At 44.1% G+C, this 20,940-nt stretch overlaps 1 protein-coding gene across 1 annotated transcript in view; it reads left to right on the plus strand.

The window, feature by feature from the left end:
• Nucleotides 1-20,940, plus strand: part of IL1RAPL2 (interleukin 1 receptor accessory protein like 2) — a 529,065-nt gene that overhangs the window by 506,663 nt on the left and 1,462 nt on the right. The window contains exons 8-9 of the mRNA XM_019540234.1: nt 4,214-4,357; nt 9,935-10,105. Coding sequence (XP_019395779.1) covers nt 4,214-4,357; nt 9,935-10,105 — 315 coding nt within the window. The remainder of the gene's footprint in view (nt 1-4,213; nt 4,358-9,934; nt 10,106-20,940) is intronic.

Raw genomic sequence — 20,940 nt, forward strand, 5'->3', positions numbered from 1 at the left:
CAGACACGGATGTGTCCCGGCACCAGGAAGGTCTTGGTCTGTTCACAGCCACATTTGTCTTCTCTGACATCCTTTGAAAACTCTTTATTACTTGCTTTGCTGCCGTTTAAAAAATATTTTCCGTGCAGCTTTTGCCTGTTCCTTGGCAGTGTATGAGGCAGAGTGTTTTTTCAGTCCTCACTCACCTGCCACCAACTTCCCTCCGTGAATAATAAAGAAATAACTTAGATTCCCCTTTGGGTGCATTTGAAATAGGCTGACAAAAAGTATCTAAGTACGCTACAAAATGAACACCTTAGAACACAAATAACAGCTCCTGACAAGCTGAGTCGAATCAATCAGTGTCCTGAGTGGAAAGACACAGTAGGTCTATAGATGAAAGGAAATATTGCAGCAATGTTGGCTCAACGCTCACTTCAAGAATGTGGATTTCACGTAATGGGAATAAATACTATGTCTGCTGTTGTAACTAACTGCAAAGAAATCTATTGATTGTAATGCAGGTAGATTGGATTTTTATAGACCCCTTTGTGTCTAAACCAGGTCAGTGCTACAAATAATATTTCCTTATGTACGACATAATCTTGCGACCTTTTCCCCTTTCCCACAGGCGTTCAGTCTAATAGCATAATGCCCAAATTCTGATATCCTTCCTAATGCTGGATATTTTGGCTGCTGGTTTTCCCTTCGGTATGAATAAGCAAGCACAAAATCCCTACTCAGCATGAGTGGGTCTGGCAGAGTCTGGTCCTAATGAAAGCTATCCGAGTGGATTTGGTTTTGATAGATTATAGATTAGCTCCTGAACTGCACTGGATTTGGAGACTGGTCCCATGGTGCTGGAACAGCCCAAGTGAGTAATTTAGAGTACAGAAAGGGATTGCTGTACCCTCCTACGTGTTTTTGAAACACAGAGGTGGACAGTCCAGGGCCCAGAGCCAGCAATGAAGGCAGTTGTGAGACTCTGACCCAGCGCTTACCTAATTCTCCAGGCTGGATCAGCAGAAAGATACTTGCAAGCTGGAGAGAGTTCAGAGAAGAGGAAGACAAATTGATCAGGGAGCAAGTTGGGCTGACTTACGAGGCAAGATTGAAAGAGCTAAACACATAAGGCTAAGCAGCAGTGTTGGAAGGGCCTACGTCTGAAGGGGGTGAATTGCAAAAAGAGAATAATTTAATGGGCAATGCACATAGGTGCAGTGAAATGAATCTAAGAATGAAAGAGATGGCGGATGAGCATAGTGTCATCAGGTGATGAACTACGCCAGAATCCTAATCCAGTGACATTTTTCATGCAAAGGGATTTAGGGAAAACATTTAGATGACCCACAAGTTAGGTCCTCGTCAATTCAGAGGTCAAACCCTAGATGCTCAACCTGTGCTAAGAGGTGGGAGACGGAGAGACCAAGAGCCTCTCCAACTGGAAGCTGAGAGAAGAGAAGGAGCTGGAGGTCTTTATCCGTCTGTCTCCATGGCCCTAGTTCTCTGCCTCTCCAGCCCTGCGACCGATGCGCAGTTTGGGCCTTGGCACAATGGACAGGCAGGGGGACGTGGCCCTCTGTCTTGGCAGCCCTCCTGAAAAGCCTTCAACACTTACACTTCCTGCCTACAAAGTGCATGGCTAGGGCTGCTGACATGTCGTTTTTTGCAGAAAACTTCAATTTTGCCCCAAATCTTTCTCAAATATTATTCTGGAAAATAATTCCCAGATAACTCCACTGTTTGTGGTCAAGCTAGTTCCCCAGGTTGGACTTCTGAAGTTAGGTAGGAAGTTAGGTAACACTGCAAAATGCCATGTAAAAACAGTCCTAGATTTTCAAGAATAATGACTGGTTAGTATAACACACCTTTCTCATCCATTATTTCTGTGGCATCTATGATTTCTTGCTGGAGAACAGAGATGCTGTATATTGGGAATAGGTTGATGGCATCTGACTGATTCTTATTGACACAAGAAGCATTGCAAGGTAAAATTAACCCTAAAAATGCATGACAGCTTTTCTCTTGTTTTAATTCACAATTGACATGAATGGCATAAAGATTTATGACTCTTCAGATAATATTTATCACAGCAGTAAATATCTGCACTGAGAGATTATGTCAACTAATATGGGTTGTTGGGGGTGGTTCTTAACGGCACCTTGTGAATAGCATGCAATGGGAATGCACAGCAATGCCAAGTGTGCGACTTTCTATGTTGTTTCTGAGAGAAGAGTTTGGCCTGATGGCCAGAACCTCCTGGGGCATCGATACATCGTTCCACCTCCTGTCACGGATGGATTTGTTAACGAGAGCCAATTGAAACAAAACACGGGGCTGGGACTCAGGCAACCCACATTGATCCTGGCTGTCACTGGTCTGTCTGCTGGGTGACTTTGAACAGATGCCACCACATTTCTGCACCTTGGATGCACCATCTGTGAAATGGGCATGATGCGACTGACTTTCTTTGTAGAGCACTTTGAGATCGGCAGGTGAAAAACTAGATACGATGATGGTCAAATTTGAGTTTTCTTAACACAGTGCCAGCTATAATTGATAAATAGATAGGCATGTTCTGCTTCAGTGGCTCCAAATGCTCAGGCCTTGAAAATGCACATATCTGGGCTGTCTTAGATCAGACTAAGAGGAAGATTAAACAGCCTGGAGCTCTCCACAGAGAAAAATCCTGCCAATGGCCACAGATCAGTGCATTAGGAACTGTTAATAGCATTTCTTCTCTCAGTTCAAATTGCGACTGTAATTCCCAGGGAGAGAGGAAGCACCTCCGTGGCTTAGCCAGTCAAGCATTCATTGTTGCTTGGGTTTGGTTTTGGTTTCCTCCAAATAAAGACATCTAAATTCCTGAAAGAGCATAATGATTCTTTCAGCTATGGCAGGTAAAGAGCAGATTCTTAAAACCCTTCACGGGACTTACTGGAGACGAAGGTGAAGTCAAGAACAAAGTAGAGGCAATGATTGATTTTCCTTTCCAAAAGGGAAAATATATTTATCTCAAATTCTCCATTAATTTTCTGATACCGCTTTTCCATGCAAGCAGTTGTTACAAGGATGTCACGTGGCTTCAACAGCAGGGAAGATTGTTCCTTTGATTACTGTAAATGGTTTCTAGGAGACAATGTCCCCATTACAACCGAGCTGTCATTCCTTGGGAAAATCTAAGAGTTTCAAACTTCTTTTCATCCCACACGGGAACAAACCATCAGAACTGTGAAACTCCCCACGGACGCTGACATTGCCCCAAAGTTTTCATTGCAGCAATATTTGAACTATTTTTTGAAAACAAATTCCTTTTCAGTGCGGTCAAAACATCTAATTTCAGCATTATGCTCAAGACTAAAATATGCAGTGCTGATGTCAAAAAGGTAACATTGAAACAAAGACCTTCAAGAACTTTTCATTGAACAATTTGGCAAAATCAAGAAGGTCCCATAAAACGGTCTTATTTTGTCAAATCAGCATTTTCTAACAGGAAAAAAAAGGTTCCGCTAGAAAATTTGCAACCTGGTCAAGGTCCCATTAACATGTCATCCATGGTCCATGCTAAAGAAAAGCTGGAAGACTCCTGACCTAATGTTTCTCAATATTCAGCTCAGCTAAAATAAAGTGGCACTTAGTGGTGTAACCTACAGTCCTGCCTTCTTACTGCAAGTTAATACCTGACGTGAAAGATTATGCCCCCTAACATTAAAGTGTAGGCACTTGAGAGGTTAAGCCAGTACTTAAATGAGCTCAGCCGAGGCCCTGGCTTTCAGAGCAACTCAAGGCAAATGTTGGCTTTGTAAATATAAAATGGTTTAGCATTGTTTGGGGAACTAAAGTCTCTTACATTAGGGTGAAATACATCTCATATAATTATTCTCACATGCCATGTACAGTATTTGATGTACTGTGCCAAGACAGAAGATAGAGTCAAATTCTGCAAGCTAATTAAAGATTGATTAGTCCTCTGTGTAAAATCGCTACATAATTCGCTCATAGAAGAAATATGATTATAGCCTCAAATGCATTCTGCATGGCAGTTTTAAACTGGCAGTAGAAGGAGTGAATGGGTAAAGTTAAATAATGGGTAATGAACTAAAAATTAGGCAGCCTTACTTTTATAACAGTCATAAAGAGTAGTTGCACCTCTGTATGTGCAACAGCACAGTGAGTTAGAGCAGTTAAAGCCAGGAAGGCTCATAACCTGTCTGTCTTTTGCTGCTTGTTCTAGACCTGATCTACAAAATTGAGCTGGCTGGAGGACTGGGAGCTATCCTGCTTCTGTTTGTTTTGCTCGTGACCATCTATAAGTGCTACAACATCGAGTTAATGCTGTTCTACAGGCAGAACTTTGGAGGTGATGAAGCTGCAGACGGTAAGCCGCCTCCCGGGGAAAGTAGTATTAAAGAAAGCAATATTGTGGTTCCCTGATTCTGAGGGACCTCGCTTGCAACTGGAGCCATAAGTACCTACCACCAGCTGATGTCTGAAGTATTTCACAACCTTGCAGTATAAGGCCTTCAGACTCTGTTCAAAGGTCTTTTGGTATCAGTGGAAGCCTGTTCACTTTGCTGGACGTTGCATCGTGTCTTCGAGTTGGGGGGGGGGATTGTACTGATGCCTCTTACATGTGCATTATTGATTACAAATTGTAAATTGATTACTCGGAAGAACTGCTAAGATTAGTTCTATTTGCCAAACTTCATCCTTCCATTAATATTTCCTGACAGCACATTCAGTAAAAACATGTCCAGCCTGAGCTGTGCTATAAAATTGAAATATTTCTTGCCAGACAATTTCCCCTATGCTTGCAGATTTAAAAAAAAAAAAAAAAGGGCAAAAGTAATATACTGTAATTATTTCTGGTAACTAATAGACAAGCGCCATTTCTTCCCACCAGACACTAGTTCAGAGTGTGAAAATAATGCTAATATGTGGGTGTTAGAGCACTGGCTGGGCTGGAAGTTTGATGTAGTGGAACTTAGTCATAAGCCTAAAGTTAAGTATGTATTTGAGGTTTTCTTGATGAGAGCTTTAGTTGCTAGGAAATGATGCATCCCTGGTCTTGAAATCAACTGTAAAACTGGAGTAACTCGTGGCGAATCAGGCCTGTGCACCTTTAGCAGCTGCTGCATCTGTTAAAGATTTGAAGTGGCATATTCAAATGTCCCTGTGTCACTTAGAAGCAGAAGTACCACGGAAAGTGAGTATTGTTCTGTCATGTCAGCAGTCTTAAAAGTCCTACGCCTAAAAAAGAATATATTTGAGAAAGGGGAGGGAGAACGTTTTTCTTGTTGTGCAAAAATAACCAGTCACACAGACCTAGTGCTTATTCATGAAGTATCACCAGTATCAAAATAATAATCCTTTCGAGTGAGCCAGTGGTCCACAGACCCCTGAGGGTCTGCAGACTATATCTAAGGGGTCCACGCAAGATGAGCGCGATCAGTCAAAAGTATGTGAGTACCCACATTTACAATACAAAGGGGTCTGCACCTCTACTTGACATTTCCACAGTGGTCTGCACTTCCATTCGAAATTTTTTAGGGGTCAGAAGATGAAAAAAGGTTGAAAACCACTCTAGTAAGTTTGTTGAATAAAGGTTGAAGACCACTTAATGGAGCTGTTAAATGAAACCCCGGCCTGAGTGGAGTCACTGGAGTGTGCTTATTGAGTTCACGAGGGCCAGAGTGTCACCTCTTGGCTTCTGAAGTGTGGGATGCTACAGAGGAAGCAAGAGGGGAAATAATTGCACATTAGAAAGAGAATTCAAATTGACATTTAAATACCACAACACAAAACAATCCTCTTCCTAGTGGTCAGCACAGCAACTGAATATCCAGCAATATAAATAGTGGGCCAGGTTCCTTGTTGTTGTAAAAGTATGCAACTCTAGCAACTTCAATTGTGTACAAGCAATTATTTCTGATTTACACCAGCTTGGTGAGTGGATCCAGGTGGCAAGCCTCCCATCTATGGGTCTTGTTGAGTTGGGTCTTCAGAATTCAAGTTGTTATATCTCATTTTTCATGTATTTTCCTTGTTTGATTGTTTTCTCGTTTAAAAATCAACACCATTTCCTGGTAGTTTGGAGAGTTTCCTTGGGGTACGTGGGCGATGTTGTGCACATGTTCATTTGAAGCCTTCCAGTATACTTCCACCCAGCTTGTCTGGAGCTGTTGCTTCTTAGTGCCTTATGCAAACCTGCAAAGCCCTCCATGGGGACAGAGCATTACTGAAGTTGGAGCGTCTGAGACCTGTGTTCAGGCAGCGATCCGGCTGTGGCACAGGGTTCTCGATCCATCTTGATTTCTTATTTATGTGTTTAAAACAGTGCGTTTAGAGCTAGAGAGATGTGTTGTACTCGGCTACTTACACTATCCCGTGTCAGTTCCATTGGATAATTTCTTATCCCATGCAGCACATCGCTGTATTTTAAAAGAAAACATTTTGGCAATGCTAAGGATTAAAGGCCTCATTCAGAGGAGAAGGCAGCCAGCCCTGAAAGCCATCTAGAGACTAAAACCAAACAGCACTACATCCAAGATACAGAGCTAATAGCAAGTTAAGGGGAAGAGGTCTCTAGACACGCACAGCGCACCTGATGCCTGTGGATCATGGGCCCCTGAACCACAGCAATGAAAATAAGTGCAGCTGTGCACGCACATGCACACACACACTCTCTCTCACACTCACCATTGATACCTACTGACTTTAGGGAGAGTGGGGCTCTACACGGCTTCCCGGGCCATTGAAGGAGGGAGTCTGCTAATTAGTTAAATCCATTCTAGTTCATCCAACTCCATCTGGACACACTGACTTTTCCTACAGTGTTACGAATTACTTTTATTCTGGGCCAGAGTATCTGTGGCTGGGATGCGTAGGAAGCCTGGAGCATCTGAGCATACATGGCCTCCAAGCTTCTGAAGTTTGCAATTATGAAATACATGATTTTCTCTGAATATCATGTTGCATACTGAAACAGTGATCGGACACTTGGTAACCTTGACTGTAATGCCAAGCTATGACCCCTGCATAGCCGACCACACTAGCCATCCATGGGACTTGCTTCCCTCCCTTTGCAGAGGTCTGAAATGCTGGCAGTAACATCTGCTTCCCTCATCGCTTGCTGGCTGGCTTCTCTTGAAATCTTTTGGCAGGCTGCATTCTTGACTGGTGCGGGGCAGATTTTGGAGCTGCTTTTGGAGCTGATTGACTGCTTGTAGCTGCTATCCCTTCTGCAAGACTGCCTGCAATCAGTCATTGCCATTTTAGCCATCCCTCCCCCTTTCCCCCCACTCTCCAAAGAGGGCTGTCACCTGAAATGCAAAAACCTTCCACACATCCATCATCTTAGCTGTCCCCACCCTTCTTCCCCCCTCTCCCCCCAGCAAAAATAAAAGTTGCCACCTATGGCAGATTCCTCTTGTGCTATCTGAACCCTTGAAAGAAAGAAGCAAGACCCATCCTCTGCTCCTCCACCCCCTTCCACCCTCCATCGTGCCTCTTTGTTCCATATAGAAACTACCGACATCCCTTAGGATGAGGACTCGTCTACTGGAAAACTGTGTTTTAAGTGTGAAATCACAGCCAGAGATCTTGTCTGGTTTTGCTTATAAACAACAGTGAATCGGATTTGCCCAATGAATGATAAGAAAACTGCTACCTTAATTAAAGGTGCACTGGTACATTGGCTACTGGTAAAAAAAGAGGCAAGAGATGAGTCTACAGCCCAATCTATTATTGTTTACACCTCCAAAGCGTAAGACCCTGGTCCCCATCTGGCTACTTATGTTAGCATAATATAGAGTTTCATCTCTACCATCCGGAGGCACTTAGGAGGGGTGAGGAGGATGGCATGCTAAGTGGCAGTAGATTGCCATGGACCCACCAGATTCTTCTCTCCCTCCAGCCCATACTCCGCATGGCTCACGCTAACAAATAGTGATCGGTTCATTTACATTTCTTCGTTTTGCTGATATCCTGAGAACCAGACTGACACCCTTCTTCCATGGCATGGGAGGTGTTGATAAGCAAGGACTTGTGCCCTTGTGAATATTACAGTTCTAGACAAGAGCACTTTGCATCTCCATCACCATGTTGGAAGGTCGCTTACCACTCTCATTTTCTTTTCTGCCTTCTTTTATGGTCATCTTTGAAAATGCTGCTTTACCTGTTTTAACAGCTTAGTTAAGAAGCTTATCAGAGGTGTACCTATTATTTCTAGGGACCTCCCCAAATTAAGCCAGCAGACAGCTGATATCATAGACCGATCACAGCGCCAGCCCACAGTTTCATGAGCGTACAGTGGCACCCCGCCTCTGCCACCCGCTGCTGATTGGCCCAGTGGTCCTGCCCCTTGCCAGTGATTAGCTGAGAGGGCTGCCTTTTGTGCAGCCCCTCTCCTCACCGCTGATTGGCCGAGAAGGCTGCCCTTCATGTGGCCTTGCCCCTTATTGATGAAGGGGGGTGGGCTTCATGAAACGCAGCCCTTTCAGCCAATCAACAACGGAGGGAGCCGCTGCTGTCTTGGTTGCTCCACTTTGTGCCCTGTGGCTTCTCCCCCGCCAGCAGGTTGCAAGACCAGGCCGCAGCAGCCACTGGCTCCTGCTGGGGAGCCAGCATTTGATTTTTAGTAAGTTGGCTTTTTCCGGCAATTCTGTTGAAAATTGCAGAAACTGCCATTTTTCATGGTTTCCACGAAAACTATGAAATTACAATTTGAGTAGGTCCCTAATTATTGCACAAGCACATCTGGTACGTTTGCTTCTAGTGGTCACTACCACTAATATTGTTAAGCTAAAAGTATAAATTGCTATGTTTGTGCTATTTATCTTAACGCCTTCTTGTATGAGATTCCCAGGCAGGCTTTTGCTCCATGTGGTTTGATCTCAGTACTGGCTTACCTGGGCATGTTAATTATCTCCTTCATTTTGCTGACAAGCCAGTTGTAATATCTGCAAAGGCTCAGTTTGCAGCCGCTCAGAAATAGGCTTTGGGGGCTTCTGTTTTAGTTATACTTTTGGAGTTGGCCTTGATCGCCTGGAAATGGCCACGACTGACAACCAAATAGCCATCATTTGTAGGGCATTGGTGAATAAATAAGATTGTGGTTGGTTATTTATCTTCTTTTCACAGAAAATATTGATGAGCTTTAGCTCTGTCCTAATGAGCTTTTTTACGTGCTAGTATTCATACATAATTGGAGTTAATAATCCCATTTTCACATACTTTTGTCTTCACTACATTAACTGTTTGATTTTTCATTTGCTGTAAGTAAGGACAGCTTGTTAACTTCCCTGCAGGCTGATCCATTACAGCTTGATTTTTCCCACATGAACATGGGAAATTGAAAAACCTGGCTTCCCAGACTATTTCTGAATCTGTGTCATGTAATATGGCACACTCTTGTTTCATCTTGAAAACCATTTGGTTTGTAAAGTTAGTACTGAATAACCTGCAAATACAGATCTGTATTCTTTCCACATGCAAAACTCCCACTGACCTCCCTGTTAGACATAGGACATATACATACTGGTATGAAATAAAGACATTTCAAAAGGGTTTTTTGGGAAAAGACAGAGTGAGAGAGTCAACCCCTTGCATATCCAAGAGTAGGTGATGGCCTGTTGCTAAGACTGCTTCTTTGGGATGGGGAAGACCCATGTTAAATATTGTTTCTCCCTGATTCAGACGACTGACTTCCATATCCCAGACTGTGGGTTAATCTGGAGTACATGAGTGTTACTCTCCTGTTTTGTGTCTATCCTGGATCTGAGAAACCTTTACGGTTGGACCTGGTATAGGTGTCCTCAACACAGAGCCATTATCCAACACAAGACTTCTCAGCTGAAAAATGTGGCTCTTGACCATCTGGAGCCGCAATGCAAATTTACATCTTCATGGGATTCTTTCAAACACTAACTGTGAATGCATTTTGGTTTGCTTACAGACAACAAGGAATACGATGCCTATCTCTCCTACACCAAAGTAGATCCAGATGCACTGGACTGTGAAAACAATGAAGAGGAGCAGTTTGCACTTGAAATACTGCCAGATGTTCTGGAAAAGCATTATGGATATAAACTCTTCATTCCAGATCGGGACCTGATCCCGAGCGGGAGTAAGTACTTCTGAACTTTGGGTTTAATTCTCTCCGATGCGGTCATGGAGGCAAGCACTGTGCATATGCATTAAGTCCCATAAGTGGATAAGTACAGTTCCCTCTCCTTGCAAGGCTGTTCTCAGAGCCCACAGGATTTCCTCTCCGCAGCCAGGTTTGACTTCCGCCTGAGAGCCGGTCCCTGTCCCAGTGAAGTCAGTGCTGTTCGCTTCAAGGGGCGTAGGACTGGGTCTTACAAAGAGGGATTTGGCATAGCGGTAGACCATAGGAAAAAGGCTCAATGCCAAATGAAGGTAACTCAAAGACAAGCAGCCAAGGAAGGGTAATCTATACATTTCATATCTATTTCATCATCTGAAATGAGATTTTACTCAATACTCATTCAAAAAAGTTCACGGTGATTTTTCGTGAAGTCTTCTATCTTTTTCCACTTCCATGGTGAGCTGAGGTATAAATACTTAGCCTAGTTCCCAAGTTAATATTGCATATGTGATTTCACAAATTAGATTTGTGTCTGTGCGGCTCCTTTATAACTACTGTTTACACTGCATACATGCTGCTAATTTTTCGAGGGGCTGCATACAGGCCAGTTATCTGCTTCTCTTCCCCAGTCCTAGGTAGTGAAGCACAGTTGTCCGTTTCAAATGCATTTCACTGCAACGTCTGAATATTCTGCAGGCGCGTACTGACACCTGTCTGACACGTTCATAGCTGTGGTTATAGCATCTCTTTTTCCTGATGTGTTTTAGGATAAGTCAAAAAGACGTTAAATAATGTGCAGAATGTGGGTGGATTCTCCACGCGCAGAACACTTGCATTTATGCCGTGTGTTTTTGCCTAATATTTGAGAAGCTGCCCATGTGCAAAATGTGCATTTGCAATGTGTACACTGTTAGCTTCCACTAGACATGTTAGAATAGGGGACGTCCACATCTGTGTGTGCGAGTGTAAAAAGTAAACACGAAAACTATATTATGGATACCTTTAAGGGATGTACTGGGAACCAGGTCCCATGCTGAGGCAGCCAGAATCCAGTCTGACTGCTCTAGCACTACCAACCTCTACTGCAGATCCCAGACATTTCAGCACAGCCATTCGTAAAAAATCTGGGTCTGTCAGAGGCAGGGCCATGACTGTGTCCTCCCCCTCTGCCAGACACTGAGGCTAGGGACAGACATTAAAAAAGCCCAAGTCTGAATTAGTCTAACCTGCGTAGACGGAACCGATTTGCAAGTGACTAGATAGTCACTTTTGATTTGGAAAATGCAGGCACATGCCTACAGTAGCTCAGGTGGAAGTTGGGGGCCACTAGAGCGAGTCCTCAGCTGGAAGGAAACTGAGCTGGGGGGGCAGGGGGACATAGCCAGGCCCCAGCAGGCCTGATTATGACTGGGGAGGGATTTAGACCCTGCCCTTGCCTGGAGGGCCCCCAGCCAGCATGTGTCTAGAGGGGGTGGGGGAAGCAGCCCTCACTGGGGTCCCCAGCCCCATTCAGTGCTCCAGTGGCGGTGTGGCTAGAACCCGGTAGCCCGCGGGGAAGGGAGGGTTGAACCCCCCATTGCAAGGAGAGGGCAGCATGGGCACCACCCGGCTCTGCTCGTGCACCCAGGGCCACACGTGGCCCCGTCCCATGCTGAGATCCTCTCAGGCACGAGTCCCTCGGAGGAGCAGCGAGCAGCGCCCGAGGCTGATGCAGGTCCAGCTGCAGGGAAGGGGCAGGCGAGGAGGGAGGTGACCTCGCTGCAGGTGTGGAGGGGGGAGTGGGGGCGCCAGGGCTAATCACAGAGCCCGACTCACTGCTGCCTCCCACTGCAGCCTGGCCCGGGATGGGGAAACCCTAGGGGGTGGAGGCCACTGCCCCCCACGTCCCAGCTCCAGCCCCACGCGGGGGCCGCAGTCCCCAGGCAGACTGCAGCTGTTGCATGGCTCCCTGCCGCCCCCCTCTCCCCGTGACAGCAGCGGCAGAGAGAACCGGAGGTGAGGGCCATCTGACACCTGCCGCCTGCTCGTGGCTGTGCCAGGTGTTCAGGGTGGGCCGCCGTGGGCCAGTCACTGCCCACACCCCTGGGCCTTGGTGCCCGGTTGGATCCAGGTACAGCTGTGCGTTGCCTCCCCCTGCTGCTGCCCATGCCCCTGGCCCGCGGCAGCTCGCCCTGAGCATCTGGTTCCTCCGCGGGCAGGCGGTGGGTGACAGATGCCTCACCTCCACCTGCTGCAATGGTTTGCTTCACAGCTGCCACCAGGAGAGGGAGGGGGACAAGGAGCCATGCTCCAGCTGCAGTCCGCCTGGGGCTGGAGGCAGGAGGCGCCCCTAGGGCTGCCCCAGGCCAGACCGTGCTGCCCCAGCCAGAGACAACAGTGAGTGCAAGCTAGCAAATATACTCCTTTGCGGCTTGAAAGTGTTTAGATGAATACGTGAGGAATTCCTGTGGGAAAATACAAAATTTTTGTTTTAAAAATCATGGTGGACCTAAGCACTAACAGAGATTATAGTGAGTCATATTCTTTCATATCCAGGCAGAACAGCAGCGTTTTTACTGTAACAGTTGTACCGTGTGAATTAAAAAGCATTTAAACGCAGCCTTTTAATGATAAACGTATTGGAAGTGGAGCTGTATCTGAAAGGAGTCTGTTTCTCCCAACTGCTGTAGTCACCAGCGTGATATTTTATTTTTGTCTATTTTTATCATTCAGACACTCAGCAAATACTTGTCACCTTTCTGGATATTCATTAAACCTCTCCTGAAAATGTAGGGTACCTGAAAATGTCAATTCTCATTTATGAACATTCATACATTTAATATTGCTTTTCTCCTCTCCCTTCCCAGTGCTTCAGTATTATGAAAGGGCTTGATTCTGTCATACAGAACCTCAAGAATGCTTAATCAAACTTAACGACAATGCAGAATAAAATGTGTTGGAAATGAGCATGATTTACGTACTTTGGATTTGCAGCGGGGAAACTGGGGAGGGGTTGAATTTGGGGGGAAAATACTGGAAAATGTTGGGGGGAATTTTGGGGGGAAAATGTTCTTGTTCATTAAAGAACAAGAACATTTAGACACAGACTTATCTGCCAAACATATATGGAACATACCTGCTTCTATTTGACCATGCATTGCTAGGGACCATAGTGCATTATGAACAAAACAGACAATGTGCTGCAGAATAATACTGTGCAGGAACGCTTTATAAGCTAGTATGCAATTTATTTTTTAATGAGTTTCTCAGATGCAGGAGGCTTGTGTGAATATCAGGCTCTTTTTTATATACTTCTCCAGGGTTTCTTTTTTGTTTTTTTGCTGGGGGGGAGGGGGGAATGCTTGTTCTTTCATGCATTGTATTTGGTCATTTTATGGTGTTAATGACATTTAGTGTAATGACGCGCTATCCCACGTACAGTCTGATGTCTTTCATCCTATATCTTTGTTTTGTGTACTTAAATGTGTAAGATCCCAGTAGCAGGGTAAAAAATGCCTTTTTTTAAAAAAGCTGTTTGTTTCAGCTAATCTTTGCAATTTTAAGGTGCTGCCACAGGAGGGTGCCCATTATGGTTCTGATTTGCCTGCTTGAGGCAAATGCATACAGTGGCTATTTGGATGTATAAAAGTGCAAAAGGATTGTTGGTACAAAGTAGCACTTGCTTCAGTAAAATCAATGGACAGGATTGATGCTGTTCATATCCAGCTGATTCTTAACTAGCTTCTGAGGAGTACACAAAGAGTTTTTTCCCCAAAAAATAGCTACTGGAAATTGTAGGGTGCATTAAATATGAGAACTACAGTAAGAGCAGTTTCTGCTTGTTAGTGGGTGAAAGCAAAAGTAAAATCTGCGTGCAACTTACTGGCTGCTGCTGCTGCTGCTTAGTTACTACAAGAAAAAATCCTTTTTTTCTTTTCATTCTGTCTTTCAAAAACAAGATGCATATTTTATTCCAGGGTGCATTGTATGTGCGTATAGTTAGCCGTCCCTCTCTATGCATAAACTATAGAGAAGTGGGCTCACTATGCATGGGGCTGCAGCAGGGCCATAACACGGGCTCAGACATCCAGGTCCCCAGCACCGAATTCTTCTGTGGAAGCAGGAACATCCTACAGAGCCATTTGTGTTGTATCTGGGCCCTGCGCTTGTGTCCCCACTCTGTTCGTAACAGGGGGAGAGCATGAAACAGGTGCTGTTGTACAAAGTCGGTAGTTGAGGCAGCTCAGACCAAAAGGGATCTTCCGTATTGGTGACATGCTGGTCTGCAGGGGCAAACTGGACAAGGGCAGACTGCCAGGCTCTGATATCTGCATTGTGTAGTGCTTGAATTTCCCCATAATACCATTGCGGGGTGTACCAGTGAACTGTGCCTTACCTGGGAGCATGGTGGGGAGAAACTGGAAGGAGCTCAAGCATGTCAGTTCTCATCTCTGCCTGCATAGGGTCCGCTCCATTAAGGAGTCCAAATTGGTCACCTAACAGAGCTTCCTGGCACCTCTTTTCAATATCGTTGACACTAACTGGCCCTCAGAATTAGGGAAGTGGAAGTGGCTGCTCTGCCCTGCTTAGTGTGAGGACAGGAGGCATTTGCCCAGTACACATACATACCTTTCTACCTAGAGAGCAGGAGGAACAGGTAGGAGGTCTGCAGCGAGGAGCAGGGATATAATATATCATGGACAGGACATAATATAGCAGAGCTTTTTAAATAAATATCCGTGCATCTCAGCTAAAATGATGTTCTCCGTGTCCACGAAGAACAGCAACGATGCCCGGATTTGGAAGACAAAGGTGAGAGTTTGTATGCTATTCTGCACGGGTACCTGAAGAGTCACTGAATGTGACAGCCGTATACCATTGTGATCACTAAGATCTGGCTGCGTGTGGCTATCAAGCGTTTCTAGCAGATCTCATTTCTTCCATTCTATAATTTCTTCTGCTTAGACCAGAAAACCAGCAAGCTTATACTTCTGACCCTGTGCAGTTTCTCTTGCTGAATTCGTTCTTCCTCAGTTCCTGCAGAGCAGTGATTCTCACCCAGGGTCCCATGACACCCTGAGGTGCCTTGAAATCCTTTCAAGGATGCTACACGCAGTTAACCCTGGTCGGTAGGTGTGCAAACATGATTCACAAGACAAACCTGGGGATTTCAAATAGGAATCCAAAGTGTTAAAAACACCCTGCCCCGTTGTGGGCTTTGTGAGTTCTTTGCAACAGAAGAATTGCTCTATTATTTTCTGGTAGCCAAAAATAACTGAAAAGTAAGAGCTGACACTTTCCAAGGGGTGCCTTGAGTCCAACAAGGCTGAGAACCACTGCTGTAGAGACCTAAAAACCCCAAAATACAGTGAGGTTGGTGTTTCCAAATGAGTCTTGGGGAGTTAAGTTACACATTTACCACTGAAATTCAATCAGAATCGACTACTTATTGTCGTATTTTCCTTTCAAAACCACAGCCTCTCTACAGTTAATCCCCAACTTTAAACTAGATCTCTCAGCTGACGTAAAATAATGGAAACATGGAGGGATTTTGGAATTATGATTGCAAACCCAAGAAAAATAAAGACAAGGGAAAATCTAGACACCAAATGGAACGAACAATTGGCTAACTCATGGCAGCTTGATCATTTTATTCTTTGAGTTATCATAGTGCCCAAGAACCTGGCTTATGGAAATTACTCAGGAACTGAGATGCCAGCCAGACTGACCTGCCATTAAGAAAGTACATGAAACCCCTATTTATTCAGTCATCTTCAAATTACACCTCATTCACTTAAGAACGGCATGTCATAATAATACAGTATAAATTTCAAACACCACCAGGACAAGTACATCTTCCTCAGAAGGCACCAGCTACCCAGGAGGGATGCCTTCCCTTTCCTAAGGGGACAGCAGTGTGACACTAAGTTACATTCATTACCCTGAGGTTATGGAGGTCACTGTCCATGTAATGGGTGCAAGCACTGGAGGTGCACAAGCAAGGGAGCTCTTGGCATCCTGCTGTCTGTTCATCCCTAGAAGCAGTAGGAAAGGTTATTTTCAAGGCTCTTCACAGTCTGTCCCCTCAGTTCCTATAATCTCTGCAAAGCAGCCCCCAGCCCGCCGTCTGGCTGTGATGCTACCCTCCCTTCACAACCCTGTCAAAGTTTCAAATGCACACGCTTACTAGGGATCTTGCCTTAAACCCCTCCCTTGCCTCCAGCAAGGTACCTTGACAACAAGTCGGTGTGTTGAGACCGCCCTGTGATACTGTCCAATATTGTCCCACTGTTTGCTTGTCCTTCTCCGCCTGTCTGTGTCCATCCCTGATGGTCTCACTTGAAAGCTGTTGTTCGGGGCTCATAGCGGTGCGTAGGACAGTGGGTCCTGGTTCAGCAGTGGGATTCCTGGGCACTGTTATAATAGAAATAATACACACAGCCATCTCTGTTGTAACAAAGTAATCGGAATCGGGTTTCAGAAACGTCTATTGAGGAAACCTGGGATTGAATTAATCTTCATTAAATGGCTGTTCCTCGGTTGATTGTTATGTAGCTACAGGCAACAAGGCTGGTTATTTCAGGCTGCCAGGGATTGCGGATGTAAAAAGGATTGAGCTTTTCAGTCCTTGCAATATGCTGGTGATTGGGGAATTCTTTTGTCCAAACCAACATCTCCTTAAGGCTCAACACGAGTCCTAATATTTTCTTTCTTGGCCTAGTTTCTCTGTTTAAATTGCCATTTACTGCCTGACTGTCAGTCTGCTTGCCTGTGAAATTGTCTGTCTCTTCCTTCAGCATCTGGTTACAGTTGCACATTTAACATCGTAAAAGGCAGTTCTACATGATTAGGTTCTTGAATATGTAATATGTGCAACGCTATTCGGGTCTTCTTTACATTTCAGATGCAACCTCATTACTTGCTGACGGTGCCTGGCGAGTACCAGTTTATTTGCTGTCAGCTGATCTGTTGTTATTGCTGAAGGAAAGCTTTGAAAGGGCATAATTTATACCCATGTTTATATATGAATCTAAAAGTTCCTGCTCCCTATAATTTCTTAGTAATAGCATGAGACATTTGACATTGCTCATCTAAATTTTGAAAACTCACGCTATTTGCTTCAAGGGCAATTCCACCATCTTGGTTTTGTTCTGAATTAAAAAAACAAAACCAAAAGGTCACATTCGAATTCTGAGATTTTAGTTTAGTTTGGCTAATACAAGATTTACAGTGCTGAAAAGAAATGGCATTTGGAATAAAGATTTGGAACGGGCCATTCTGACTTCATCAAAATAGTTTCCATTTTGGTTTTGAAATGAAATTTCATTGAAATCGAAATATTCCCGTGGAGAGATCCAGTTTGCAAGAAGGAGGATTTTCTGGACCAAAAATAAAAGGCTCTATCTGGAAATCTTTTGGCCGGCTGCAGTTATCTTGGGAATGTAATAAAATGAACGAGTCCTGAAGCTCTTTCTCAGTTTTCCAGTTAATCCTTACTCAAGGTGTAGTTTTGCCTGACAAAAGGCTCAAATGTTAGGTCATAGGATAGGAAAGAACACGTCCTTGTTCTCATACTACCATTTTCCACTGTAAGTTAAATGGATTTTAAACCATGGGCAACTGGTGCCTTCCGAGTCTGTGGGGACACCAGATCACCAACCGGGGTATGGGGGGGGGAGGGGGTTCCAATTGCCAACCCAGGGAGGGGGCACAAAACCAGAAGTGCATTTCCACCGGCAATTCTAGCTTCACGGCTGGCACTTCCAGGGGTGCATGGCCAATCCCAGGGGGTGCATGTGCGCCCGCATGCACCCCCTATGTGTCGCCAATGTTTTATACTATCGTACTTACTACTTAGAAATGCAAAAATCTAGAGCTCTTGGTTCAGAAATGATACCTTTTATTAGACCAGCTAAGAAATTGCAAAAAGAATTATTGTTTTCTGCAAGCCTTTGGGCTCAAGACTTTTGCAGTAAACACTGAGGGTCCATTGTTCAATATAGCGAGTAGCCTCAGGGGGCAAGAGGCAGTAAGCGGTTCAGGAGATTAAGCCACTAGTCTGGTCCACAGAAGACAAGGGCAAAATTCCTGCCGACTTGGGATGAAGGTTTGGCCCTGCTTGCCTTGCCTCGCTGATGAGATACTGGACCCATTCCACTGTGCCTCTAGTTGCCCTGCAAATTGCATACATGTTGCCATCTCTACCTCCAACTACTTTCTTCCCTCCAACCCCCCCCTCATAAAAAAACAAAGATATTTTTTCAGTGAGATGTGTAGAGTTTTGTCCTTTCAGTTCCCACTAGGTGTAACGGTTGTCCCAGGCTGAAACCAAAGCATTGCTCTGCAGCCACTGGAAGGATGATATTCTCACGTGCCACGGACTGTTTCCAAATCGGTTTGCCTTTTCGTTGGGTTACACAAAAGGGTGCCTGTAGTTGTGTGAAAGGTGCTATTCTGAACTCACCCTCCCTGCGCCACTGATCATGTCTATCTTTGACCCAGCTGTGAGCCTGAGGGTTTGAAAAAGGACACCTTATGAAGGTAACTTCATAAGGGTTAAATCAGTAGACAAAGCACTAAGTGTTGCATTTTCTATCAATTAAACTGAACACAACTAAACACAGGAGAAAAAAGCACAGGGAGAAGAGCCTGCATGAGGCAATAAGGTGTGTTCCTCCCACCCAGCAGCCCTTCAGCTATAGAGGATAAAAAAAGCTAAGTCTGGTGAGTTTTCAACTGAGTTAATATAAAGGGTTATTAAATTGATGGCTGCCATTAAAGTTATCACCACAGTTGCTTTTAAAAAAGATGATTGAGTGTTTTGATTTCATAATAGATGGGTAGAGTACATGCTGAGCTCTGCATAGTACAAACCTGGGTATGTGGGGCGTCCTGGGAGTGACTGAACAAGCCTGTGTCCTGCAGAACAAGAATAGGTTTTTGTTACACCGGTCTTCTGAATTTCTTGAAAGAGGGATAAAAAATATATCAGGAGAGATGCATGATAGCTTGTTGTTTTACTGTATCTTGCAGATCCAACTTCTAATGATGAAGCTTCCCACCTAACTTCTTTCTTTTTGGGAGCAGAAAGAAAGGAAGAAAATGAAGAGTCTGAGCTGTTGATACATTGGGATAATCTCTTTCCATTGTATTGAACATTTCTACCTTTCCTTAAGTTTTGTTTCACCTGTTCTGCATAGAACTTCCCCATTGTGGCTAATTCCCCTCAACTCCTGAATTGTTGAATTTTTACCTCCACAAGTCAACCTTTTAGACAGACCAATGTTTCTTTTTTTTCCTCTCCATAGAATATCTTAAGAACAAATATACAAGTAACTGTAAATGCTGCATGAATAGCTAGTCATGAAACATGAGCTAAAAATTGGGATTGTTGCATAAACATTTGTAATGTATGTATGTGTCTTAAATTTTTTGTTTGTCTGTAGGGTGTATAAAATTTGCCTTTTTCATCTGTGAAACAAGCTATTCTTGCTGCTAAGTGGTGAAATAAAGCTGCCGGCCAAGGCAGGCTCATGAACTTAAGTTATTTTAGAATGTTTCTGTCTGCCTATCTTGTAGCCCTTTCTTTGACTGGAAGTGGTGTCAATAAGCATGCTACGGTATGATGCTGAGGACTATAAAAAAGAAGTCTCTGCAGTAACAGATGTCGATCGGGTCTGTGAATTGTAACCATTGTTCCTGTTAGAGGGCAGTCTGTGTAAGACAGCGCCTGCCCTGTGCTGAGTAAAGACCTGTTCTGTGCAGCTCCTGTGTCCAAGTCTTCATTTATAACACCTGCTTCTACTCCTTTCTCGGACTGCCCATGTCTGAGTAGCCTGGTGAGGACAGATCACGTAGTAACAAGTAAAGTGCTTCCTCCCTCTTTTTTGCTGCCAAAATAGTTTGCAATCACTGCACGTTTCTTCTCAGTACTTTTTATCTTTTTTTTCCTAGCCTAAGTCAAAGCCCATCAAAATTCACGACCGTTTTTTTCTAGCTTTGAAGGGTCTTTGCATCAGGACCTCTGTAAATTGACCTCAAGAGATCTTTGTCAAATTAGCTTGATTGGCACCTCTTTCCCCTCCTATTTGTGGGCCTGTCGAGCACAGAGACCAAGATCCAGTTTCCAGAATATTTTCTTGCTGTGATCAATTGACATTGGGAATCAGAAGATGGCGCATGCCTACCAGGGACTTGCAAAGAGTTGGCATGCATTAATGGTGTAGTGTCCACAGTTTCTTTCTCAGTGGCATCTCCAAAAAGAAACTCTCTAAGTGATTTTCATGTGCTGAAATGTTCTGCTTTCCCCTATGAGCAAATATGATTCTGCTAATTGTCTTACAGAGGCACAGATTTTCAGTACTTTGCAAGAGACCATTGAATCAGCAAGGCTGGTATCCTGCCTTTTGGTTTATGTGTATTCAGAAGGCAGCATGATCTACCCACAGTGACCCTACCTAATGACAAATGTATGCGTTTAGTACATTATTTTTTCCTGAGCTTCTGATAGCCATAGTTCATATGCCGTGGAGAATGCTTACATCCTTACATTTATTACACCTCAAAGCTGGTTGCCTTAGTTTGCGTTCCAAGAAATGTTAGTGGTAGACTTAACCAGTGTTGTTGTTTTTACACTTTTACACAGAAGTTACATATTATCTCTTTCTCTCTCTCTCTATATATATATGAGTATATTTATCTATATACACACACATTCTCAATAAATGAAAATTGGTAATTTGTAAGTTCTTGAAATGCATTTAAGCGTTGAGGAAATGATATAAATCTTATTCTGTAAAACTAATATGGTAAAACAATCAGGATATAGATTTTTTTTTAATGTTTTTTTAAACAATTCTATAGAGACATGTCAG

Source organism: Crocodylus porosus, unplaced genomic scaffold (assembly GCF_001723895.1).
Source record: "Crocodylus porosus isolate Cpor-Errol unplaced genomic scaffold, CroPor_comp1, whole genome shotgun sequence".
Lineage (NCBI taxonomy): Eukaryota > Metazoa > Chordata > Crocodylia > Crocodylidae > Crocodylus > Crocodylus porosus.